Below are 11574 nucleotides of genomic sequence, written 5' to 3'. Positions count from 1 at the left end.
ATTTCTAAAACAGAGATATGATTACCTGTACCCACAGATAGCTATATGGATAAAACGATAACATAAGTAAAATACCTGGCATAAAATGGGCACTAAAATAACGCCAGTTCCTTTTCTCCACCCCTTTGTCCTGGCTTCGCCTCTTTCCCTTCAGCTCTTCTCAACCCTTTCAGGTCCAACTTATTTGAGTGGGAAGTTTCTGAAAGACCTCCAGGCTGGCAGGTGCCTGAATAACGGGCCATGCTCTAATCTAATTGAGGATGCACAGAAAGGGATCACTGGAAGATGGACAGGCTGGAGGACAGCTGGTTTGTGGATTTTAGGAGAAATCGAACTGCAGCTGTGGTTAGGTGGTTGGCTTGGCTTTGGCTTGCTTCTTAATAGGAACCCTGAGCACATACTTGAAAAATAATGTCTGCCTAACTATTTACCTTCTTTCTTAAAGGCTGAAGACTGTTACACACACAAACCACAATCTCTGAATCATCTCCTCATCCTGTTTCTGCAACTAGGGAAGTCATCATTCATTGTGACATCATGTACAGGGGCCAGAAAAACAGAGGTGATGTCACAACAAAGGAAAGTTGCTCAGAGTATACTTAGGGTAGAAGTTGTGTGTGTGTGTGTGTGTGTGTGTGTGTGTGTGTGTGTGTGTGTGTGTGTGTGGGAGGGGTGATGCTGGTTTATAATTCACAGACAAATCCTAATCTACAGCCTATAATTTGAGGGTTGGGTCTCTCCTAATCTGGGTGGAAACACATCTACTTCTTTTTGTGATAAGAGAGAATTCAGCTTTTGCACCCCACAAAAATTCTCAAAATAGAAAATAAAGAGCCACATTCTCAAAGCCAGTACTGAATTATTAAGGCTAAGTGAAGGGGAACTCAAGAGAGATTAGGCAACCTGAGGTACAACTGGGTTTAAAGTCCTCTCAATCCCATACCTGGCCAAGCCTCTGGATAGTTGCAACTTATTTGCCTTGAGGTGAGGGAAATCCTTTTTTTAATCAAGCTTGAGAAGCAGCCTTTTTCTTCAGCCAGTTTCAAGTATGGAGGTGGCTGCCACGTTCAGGCCACTATCAGAAGATCAGACTACTCTTGTCACTAGTGATTGAACATGTCTCAGTCAATTAAGACAACTCTTCTGCCCATTTTGGCAGCCCATGTTTGGATTTTTAGGCCCTACTGGATTCCAAACAGTCACCATGGGGAGACGGGGGGTGATTCCAGGGGTGGAAGAGATAAGAAGGGACAAAAATGCCTTCAGGGCCAGGCTGTCTTAGCTCTAGAATATCAGCGCTCTAGATCTGGCATTCTGAGCAAAGTCTTCAAAAAGCAGCATTATTACCTTTCGGCGAACAGTGCACCGGTGACACATCCACTCCCCAGGAGGCAACATCTCTTCACTCAGTGGAGGGTTACTGTGGGGGAAAAGACAAGGGCAAGACTAAGTAACTAACCTTTTGATGTAGCGGGAAGAAACACAGCTAGGTCTGGCATAAAGCTGCATGTTCCTAAGCCCCTATCTGGCCAGTCCTGCAGCACAGCTAGGGTTCTGTCATCCTTCAAAACGCTCACTCAGCCCCATTTAGAATAACCCAGGGAGTGAGCATTCCTTCCCACACCTTAGAAAAAGCCAGATCCAAAGCTCTTAACACTGGGCTCACAGGAAAAGGTATTAAGCACTAGTGTGAGGCCCTGAGTTTTAGGGGCATTCCCCAAGTCTGTACCATGCTAACAAAACTACTGATAGATCCTCCACATTCTTTTCAAAGTCTGTATGTTTGAGTCCAAGCTTCCATCTGATGTTCAAAGGCCTGTGAAATATGGTCCCATTTCATCTTCTTGGACCCCCTTCATATAGCTTTCTCCATAGTCAAATTGATGGCTTGCTATTTCTTCCTCTAGAACACCCTTCCTCTAGAAAGCTATGCTCGTCAAAACCCCATTCATCCTTTAAGGGCTGCCTCAATCAGCTTATGGTGGATTAAAGACAACTACAAACTCTTTGCTATTTCTCCCATCCAGAGGTAGGGTCATTTCCTTCCTCTTGGATTGGGCTTGCTCTGTGACTTGCTTTGAATAACAGAATGCAATAGAGGTGACAAAGTTGAAACTTCTAAGGCTGGGTCTTAAGCGATCTGCAGATTTCATTTTTACGTGCTTGGAATGTTCCATCTCAGAGCCCTGCCATCATGCTGTGAGAGGCCACATGGAGGAGACCTGAGGCGCTCCAATCAATAGCTTCAGCTGAATTCCAAGCCAACAGCCGACACCACCTACTATACCTAAAGGTGCCATCTTGGACACTTCAGCTCAGTTGAGCCTCCAAATGAGTGCAGTCCCATTCAATAACACGTGGAGCAGAAAAACCAACCAGCTGAGCCCAGTCAACTCTCAGAATTATGAGAGATAATAACTGGTTTCTGTTTTAAGCCACTGAGTTTTGGGGTAGTTTGTTATATAGCAATAGATAACCAGAACATAGGTCCTCCGTGAGGTCTTTCCAGATTACTCATATACCTTGGAACTTTCACTGCATGGTGTAGTTCTCTTGTGGTACTTCTCATGCTTTGCCTTAGATGGCAATTCTTTTATTTCTATTAGAGGGACCAAGACAAGGGCTGAATCTTTTTTCCTCTTTGTATTTCTATAACAGAAACAGTTGTACACACAGTAGTCGCTCAGTGAATCAATACTGAATCAAATTTAGTGCTGTGTAGGGCTGGGTCTTATCTTCCAGGTCAGTGATTTCCATTAAGGTTATACCAAGAGCTGCAATGAGACTTTTTTAAATCCTTGGGAGGGCCATTTATAATGCCTATAAAGCAGTGGCTCTCAAAGTGTGATCCCTGAACCAGAAGCATCAGTATCATCTGGGGAAGCTCTCAGAAACACTGGGAGGTAGGCTCAGCAATCTCTGTTTAGCAAGCCCTCAGGGTAAGTCTCCTGAACACCGAAGTTTGAAAAGCAATTCTATCAGTATAAGGCTACCTTTATGTTTAAGAAATTCCTACCTTTCTTCTTTGGGAGTCACCTGTTTGGAATGGCAAGGAGAAAACTTTTTTTCAAAAAATGTGAGAAATATGCAAAAAATACTTGAGGGTTATATAAACAAGTTAAGGGCTCAGCTGCTAACCAAAAGGTCAGGAGTTTGAATCTACCAGCAGCTCCTTGGAAACCCTAGGGGGCAGTTCTTCTCTGCCCTACAGGGTTGCTATGAGTCTGAATTGACTCAGTGGCAATAGGTTTTTGGTATAGACAAGGACTCTCTTTTAAATGTCAGGGTTTAGAGAGAGGCTGCTTTACTCTTTCTATCTAAAACGGCACTTGGCTTGGCAAATTTTCTTGGCTCCTGCTTTGCTGCGCTTTCCTGGAGCCCTCAATATACGTGTCAGGATGTCTACCAAGCCCTCGCAGCTCATTGCTTCCCTTCCTCCTTGTTTCCTTGGTGGAATCTCAGGAGGGTACTTAACAGGAAGCAGAAAATTGGAGGTACATTGGCTCACTGGAACAAGTCTCCAGGCCCTGGAGGACCACAGGTAAATATCATCTACAAAATCTTCCCTAGTTCTCACCGATGTATTTATGCAACAGGCCACATTGAAACTAATGAAATGCATGCATGCAATCTGCAAAGGCCTACAGACTCTGGTATGCTTCAGTAGCTATCGTATTAAAATTAACCCTGAAGCCTGTCACTTCTGATTCTCTTTTTCATCAACTCTTTTCATCTGCCCGCTGGCTTTGTAGCAACATACCCTACACCAAACAAATAAAGCAGAGAAGGGTGAGGGAAAGTAGTATGGGCTTAGATCTTTTACAAATATGTGAATGGCCCCCTGGCCACCCTTCATGTTTCCTTCAATCTATTCCTAACCTTGCTGGCAGGATGATTAATCTAAAATGCAATTCTCATCATAACACTCTCCTAATTAAAAAGCCATTCAATATGCCCCATCCCTTATAGAATAAAGTTTAAACTCCTTAGTACTGCAGTTAAGGCCCCTGTGGCCAGAGCCCTGCCTCTTTATTTAGCTCCATTGGTTGGGAGGCTCCCTATACAATTCATGCAGTGTCACCTCTGTCTTTGCTCATTCCAGAGCTTCTACCCACAACCATTTGAGCTAGGCCTTCCCCCACTCTTTCACCTGGTGAACTCCTAAATCTTTGGAGACTCAAGTCAGGTTTTATCTCCAGGACGCCCTCTCTGACAGCCCAATTCCCCATAGCACTCCTGTGCATACCGCGCTTCTAGTGTATTATGTGTCTGAATCCCCTTCTCTATGCCTCATTTACCTTTGTACTTTCACACCCTGCACAAAGCCTGGCATGTAATAGGTGCTCAATAAAACTTTAGGCAGGCACTTGTTTAAATCATACATGAAATGACTTGCGTTGTCTAAGTAAGAAAAAATGAGAAGACATCAAAGTCCGTACTTGCAAGCCTCCAACATACTGAACTGCTCCCCACTTTCCCCATTTTCATTTTCGTGAAACAACTTGATCTTTAATCTCTTTTTTAATTTTTTATTGTGCTTTAAGTGAAAGTTTACGAATCAAGTCAGTCTCTCATATAAAAAAACTTAAACATGACTTGCTACATTCTCCTAGCTGCTCTCCCCCTAACAAGACAGCACACTCCCCCTCTCCACCTTGTATTTCCCGTGTCCATTCAACCAGCTCCTGGCCCCCTCTGGCCTCTCATCTCGCCTCCAGACAGAAGCTGCCCACATAGTCTCATGTGTCTACCTGAGCCAAGAAGCTCACTCCTCACCAGTATCATTTTCTGTCTTACAGTCCAGTCCAATCCCTGTCTGAGGAGTTGGCTTTGGGAACGGTTCCAGTCTTGGGCTAATAGAGGGTCCGGGAACCATGACGTCTGGGGTCCCTCCAGTCTCATTCGGACCACTAAATCTGGTCTTTTTAGGTCTTTTTCTTGATACAGAGATAAAATACTTAAAAATTATATTAAGAGACTCTCAAAAGTAGCTTCTTGTTGATTTCTAAAGGACTCACTTTCAGAGATGCCAACTTTAAGAACACACATGTATTCCTCAGAGTTCTAGATAATGGCCACAGGCTCCTCTTGCCAAGTCTGTCGTAAAATGTGGGATGGAGACTGTCAGCTTAAGGAGTAGTCCAGGGAAGTCAATATGTGACTTCCAGGATGAATTCAAGACATTTAAAAGACTGAGGCCATCACTTGTTTACATGTCAAGATTTGCTGCTTTTTTAGAGACAGAATATGCATCATGAAATAACAAATTTAGATGTGCAGTGTCTTCAGAGACAGCTACAACATCTAAGATGGGATAGATGGGGAAGGAAGGTCTAAGTTTCTAGAAAATCATCATCGCAAGCACAGCTGGAACAGAGAAATCGCTCTTCAAAAAGCTTTCTTATGGACCGGAAGAACTAGATGGTGCCCAGCTATAATCAATGACTGCCCTGACAGGGAACACAACAGAGAACCCCTGAGGGAGCAGGAGAGCAGTGGGATGCAGACCTCAAATTCCTGTAAAAAGACCAGGCTTAATGGTCTGGCTGAGACTAGAGGGACCCCCCGGAGGTCATGGTCCCCAGACCTTCTGTTAGCCTAAGACAGGAACCATGCAAAAAGCCAACTCTTCAGACAGGGAATGGACTTGACTATGGGATAGAAAATGATACTGGTGAAGAGTAAGCTTCTTGGATCAAGTAGACACATGAGACTATGTGGACAGCTCCCATCTGGAGGACAGATCGGAGGACAGAAGGGGTCAGAAGCTGGCCGAATGGACATGAAAAGAGAGAGTGGAGAGGAGTGTGCTGTCTCATTAGGGGGAGGACAACTAGGAGTACATAGCAAGGTGTATACAAATTTTTGTATGAGAGACTGACTTGATTCGTAAACTTTTACTTAAAAAACAAACAAAAAAGCTTTCTCATGCTCACGCTTCCTCTCTGCTCAAAGCAACTCCTTTCAATCTATTTAGAAGGCAGCTTTTCAACTCAAGTTTCTAGGGGAAAAAGATTCATGATACAACTCCAGAAAAGGCAGACTGTCATTGGGGTGTGCTTAGGAACCAATTCTAAAGAGGCTGTTTTGCTCCGTATCAGAATGCTGCCGAGGGGAAAGGATTCCACGGAGAGAGGAGGTTCTGCAGTCTCAGGACTTCCTCACCTCAGCTGCCCATCTCAAAGCTTCTCCCCCATAAGAATGGTGTTCCCATAAATTTAATGTGCAGCTTTGAAATGATTATATGTGTGTAAGAGTCTTTAAATCACGATATGCCCATCAGGAAAAACAAGGTTCTGCCCCAGCTCCCTCTTATCCCAATATATCAAATCAATGAAGACAGGGTGCCAGAGGCCATCCTCTACAAAACAATATCACTAAAAATTAAAAGTCAGGTAATGTTGACATTACACTATCAGAGTTTTGGCTGTTCAGCAGTGAAAACCAGGAAAATACTATAATGAACCAGTACTGCTTGTAAAGACATCAATACACTCTCTAATCACTAGCACTTAGAAATGGCAGAGTGATAACCCCATCTTACATCTAAACAGTATATTACAGTTCACAGAGTTTTAACAGGTGCTCTTATTTGATCTTTACCACCATACTGTGAGGTAATTTTTATTCCCACCGTACAGTGAGGAAACTGACTTTTCTAAAGCCATGAAGCCAGTAAGTAGCAGAATTAGAACCCAATCTAAGTCTTCCGGCTCTTTCAAATCTTGAGTCCAAGCCATGAAGCGGTTCTTAAGAACCTTTAACAGTCCTCTTATTTCTAGGGAACACGGAGGAGAATCCACCAGTGTACCTTCCTTAAATCTCAAGGCCAAGCCTCTTCTTCTATATCAATCAATTATTTATTGAGTTCCCATTGCTTATTAACTAATACACCTGGATGAACACAAAGCAAACAAGTTATGATCTACCCCATCAAGAAATGTAGACTTGGGGAGAAAGGACCAAAGCCATTCCACTCAAACATTTACTGGACACTTATTTTATGCAGGCAATGTGCTAAGTGCTGGGATTCCAGACATGGTCCTTGCTCTCAGGGATCACAGGCTAGAGACAATGTGAGGACACCCGACAATGAGACCACACGCAATGAACTACAAACTGTTTCTTGCCATACTTGCCATACAGACCCATATAACATTCAATTGCTTAGGGACGCCAGAATCATCAAAGAGCCCCAACAGTTTGGTCATTTGGTACAATGGCTTTTTCCCCATTCTGCCCAGAATTCAGAGCCATTTAGCGAATGCTAGTTTTTTTTAGTTTAGCTAGTGATCCTTTGAAGATGAAGTTCAGGAAGAAGTTATGGTTTCAGAAGAGGGTATATTTCCAAATTTTGAAAAGCTGGCTGATGAAAGGCAAGTTCTGGGAATGGGGGTATTTTTCTTGGGAATAGATATTTGGGTTAATCAAGGGCTCAATAGCGTTTGAACCTTGAGGTTCCCTCTGAGAACTGTGCAAGTCCTAAGAAAGAAGGTGAGCCCTGGAATCACTGGCTTCTGTACCTGGGCTGGCTTGCCTTGGAAAACTAGTAGCTCGTCAGCAAGTAGGCCAAGGAGCTCTATTTTATTTTCTGGCTTCAAAAGCATATAGTTTATAATGCTATGAGATAGGCACTCTTCTCCACAGGCAAAGAGTGTGCTCTGTGAGGGTGGAGTTCTTGCAAAATATATTCCCATATTCACTGCTGTGGATAAGTTTCCTTCCAGATCATTTCTTAAAAAGCTCTGGCCTGCAGTTCCTGGCCAGAAGGGACTGCTCCCTGCTTTCTAACTCACTACTTCAACCACTACCTGATCTTAAAGACATTCTCTTAGCCATAAAATAGTTCATAATGGAGGTCTGAATCTTCCAGATTATACAATTAAAGGATACACTTCTCAGAGGTCACAGTGTGGCTCTCTAAGAGGCCTGAAAGGGTCTACAACCGCCTCCTCCAGCTCTGCCAAATTTATGATTGTTTTTCATTGACAACTGTGGTATTTATATTGTTTTATTAGGACCTACAAACTTTTTTTTAAATTGTACTTTAGATGAACGTTTACAGAACTAGCTTCTCATCAAACAGTACACGTATTGTTTTGACATTGGTTAACAACCCACAACATATCAACACTTCGGTTCCCTATTACTAGCTTTCCTGTCCCCTCCTGCCTTCTGGTCCTTGCCCCTGGGCTGGTGTGCCCCTTTAGTCTCATTTTGTTTCATGGGGCCTGTCTAATCTTTGGCTGAAGGGTGAACCTCAGGAGTAACTTCATTACTGAGTTAAAAGGGCGTCTGGGGGCCATAATCTTGTGGTTTCTCCAGTCTCTGTCAGGCCGGTGAGTCTGGTCTTTTTTTGTGAGTTAGAATTTTGTTCTACATTTTTCTCCAGCTCTGTCCGGGAACCTCTATTGTGATCCCTGTCAAAGCAGTCATTGGTGATAGCTGGGCACCATCTAGTTGTGCTGGACTCAGTCTGGTGGAGGCTGTGGTAGCTGTGGTCCCTTAGTCCCTCGGATTAATTTTTCCCTTGTGAAGGTCTACAGGAAACCCTGGTGGCGTAGCGGTTAAGTGCTAGAGCTGCTAATCAAAGCGCTGGCAGTTGGAATCCGCCAGGCGCTCCTTGGAAACCCTACGGGGCAGTTCTACTCTGTTCCATAGGGTCGCTATGAATTGGAATCGACTCGACAGCACTGGGTTTGGTTTTGGTTTGAGGGTCTACAAACTTTTAACAGTAGCATCTATACACAAACCAATTAGAAAGCTGGTCAAGCACATCATTTTTCAGAACAAAAACTTCCTAAAGCCAACCTCTGCAGCATGACTCCAGTATCTAGACTCCCTTAAACAAATCTAAAATGACCCACCTCTATTGCTGATGACAGTGTCTACATTAGTCTATTTCTGAAATCATCCCTGAGAAAACTACAAACACACCCCTCTCAGCTAACTGTAATGCCTGTACTGACATCTCTCCATGTCAAAGATTCAAAGCCCAGGGACAGATGACCCCAACTTACAGCCAAAGGATGGAGCCCAGTTTTAATTTAGAATGGCTCTTTCACTCACTAATGAGGCTATAGCTCACCACTGCAGGTGGAAGATGTTGGTAGTTGTCATGGTCCTTGGCTCTCTAATTAAGAGGATCTATTTCAAGTCACATACCAGTGGGGCTGATCTGAGTCCAACCTTGCTCATTTCCTTTGCCTGTTAATACATGTGAACCTGCAGGACACTAACGTTTACTTCAGATTTAGTCGCCACCAGTGGGACCTGTTGCTCCATAGCTCTGCGTTAATTATCCATCCAGTGAAAGCAGTTTTTCAACATGGAACTGGAAAGGAGAAGGGGGAGGAGACCAGGAGAACAAAAGGAGGAGGGGAGTGCTGGGGGGACAGAGGGAGACAGGAAAGCAGAAAAGACTGCCTTTTATTTCAGAGGCCCTTTTTGGTGTGTTATAACATGCAGACAAAAATGGTGTTGGGCTCTGGACATTTTTTTCTTTTAATATATAATGTTACTCGTATTTGTGTTGCAAATGGCCATCCAACTAAGTAGCAATGACATTTTAAAACTGTAGCCTGAGAAACAAGAAAATCTCATTTAACCAAATTAAAACCTTTGGGGTACATCTTAGGACAAAAGGAAGCAAGTGATGAAACGTATTCAAGAAAGGACACGCTCTATTTTCTCTTCCTGGACTGACAAAATATTCTATTTAATACAAAGACTTAACAGAAACACAATATGCCAACAGCCTTTCACTGAAAGAGGTCAATCACATCAGCTGGTGGGGGTTCCTCCCGTCAGAACCCATCATTCTCCAGGAACCAGAGGCTCTCTAGCCACATATGGCATAATTTCATGTGAGATAAAACATCAGTTAGACTAGGAAAGATTTCACTACTCCCCCCCCCATCATCTACATGTTCTCCCCCTTTTTTGGTGTGGGGAGGAGGTGTTCAGCACCAAACAATAGCACTGAGCAGTTTTGATTTTTAATTTCACAGTTCATGGGTCTCATCCATCCGAGGTCCACTACCAGATAAAAATTCTGCAATTATATTTCGTGGCATTGTGTAAGGCCAATTGCAGAAGACAAATACATGCTCAGTGCAGGCCTATTCTCTTTCGGACTGGTACTGCTGCCCTCAGCCAGCTTAGGAAAAGTGTTAGTTCCAGGGCTTCGAACTGGTTTGTTCCAGTTTGAACCCCTGCTGAGGATTTGCATTTCTACCCCAGATACACTGAATCAGAATCTACAGTTTAACAAGATTCCCAGGTGATTCTTACGTATAATAAATTTTGCAAACCACTACTCTACTAGTGATTCTCAGAATTAGTCCCTAACCAGCAGCATTAGCATCGCCTGGGAACTTGTCAGAAATAAATTCTTAGCAGGGGTTCAAACTGGAATGAAATGGTTCGAAGCTGGTTGGTACCAGTCAAAACAGGGAGTGAAGGTGAAAGCTGAGAGGATCACAATCACTCCTCAGCCTCCCAGCGCCACCTTGATTTATCAAGGGATCTTTAAGAAAACAAGCCTTTTATAAATGAAAACCAACTTAAGTCCTAGAAAACCTAAGAGGTGATGGGTAATGTTTAATGTAAAAAAATTTTTTTTTATTTAAATTAAAAGTTGTATTAGTATATCCAAATTTAATGGTGTATGTTTTGAGAGAAAAAAAATTTAATGACATTTAAATGTCAGCAGAAACAAAGATTCCTCTGGGCTTGTGTGAGGATTGGCCTTTTAACTTGAAGTATGGCTGGCCTTTTAACTTGAAGTATGGCCGACCTTTCAAAGGCAGAGAAGATGACCATACTGAAGGATAAAATTTCATGGGGTCCCTGAACCTCACCCTCCTTCATCCAAGCTACGAACTCAAATTCAGTTAATGTCACAAAGTACATATAAAGTACAAGGGCTGCTGGCTTTTTTATACACAGCCTCGGTGGCAATGTTAACAAGGAAACCAATCAAGTGCCAGGCTATTACAAATGCCCCATTGAGTAACTTAGCTAGTTGCATCACTTCCACAGGCACACAATCCTTCCAAACTGGCTGCCTGTGCCCCCCAGTTTTACTGCCTTCTACGTAGAGATGGTTTGTGGCATCCTCCCAGAGAAGGACACCTGGAGAAGAGCGTTACAAGTTAACGTAGGGAAGGAGGGAGGGAGGGTAGAGCACAATAATTATACCAGGTGTTTGCCTCTGCTACCTTCTTTACCAGCTGAGCCTTGGTGCCACAGGGCCTGATCTATCACTGGCCTGGTTTGGCTATTCTTGCAATCCTGGCTTCTCCACAATGGAAAACAGGCTGGCTATAAACATTTTTAAAAGGGGTTTTATTCATTCACCTCATAAGAGATATCGGAACCCACCTGCTTTGGAAAAGAGTCAGCATTCTGGCCTCAACAGTCACTTTCCAACACTCCTAGGGAACGTTCCATTGGAAGGAAGACCCAACAATTACAACTATGCATTCCAGAAGAGTCTGAGAGACATGGAAAACCGAATGCTATTCTATGGCCAAACTTTAGTGGACTATCAAGAGAAGAGAAATAGCCAGG

The 11574-nt window shown here is 43.3% G+C and overlaps 1 protein-coding gene across 3 annotated transcripts in view; it reads right to left on the bottom strand.

The window, feature by feature from the left end:
* PHF12 (PHD finger protein 12) overlaps positions 1–11574 on the bottom strand; it is a 39971-nt gene that overhangs the window by 17034 nt on the left and 11363 nt on the right. For all 3 annotated transcript variants that reach the window (XM_049859595.1, XM_049859594.1, XM_049859596.1), the window contains one exon: positions 1348–1420. In XM_049859595.1, the coding sequence (XP_049715552.1) occupies positions 1348–1420 (73 nt within the window). The remainder of the gene's footprint in view (positions 1–1347; positions 1421–11574) is intronic.

Source organism: Elephas maximus, chromosome 19, assembly GCF_024166365.1.
Source record: "Elephas maximus indicus isolate mEleMax1 chromosome 19, mEleMax1 primary haplotype, whole genome shotgun sequence".
In the NCBI taxonomy this organism is placed as follows: domain Eukaryota; kingdom Metazoa; phylum Chordata; class Mammalia; order Proboscidea; family Elephantidae; genus Elephas; species Elephas maximus.
The sequence above is the reverse complement of the archived record's forward strand: the minus strand, read 5'-3'. Positions and strand labels throughout refer to the sequence as shown.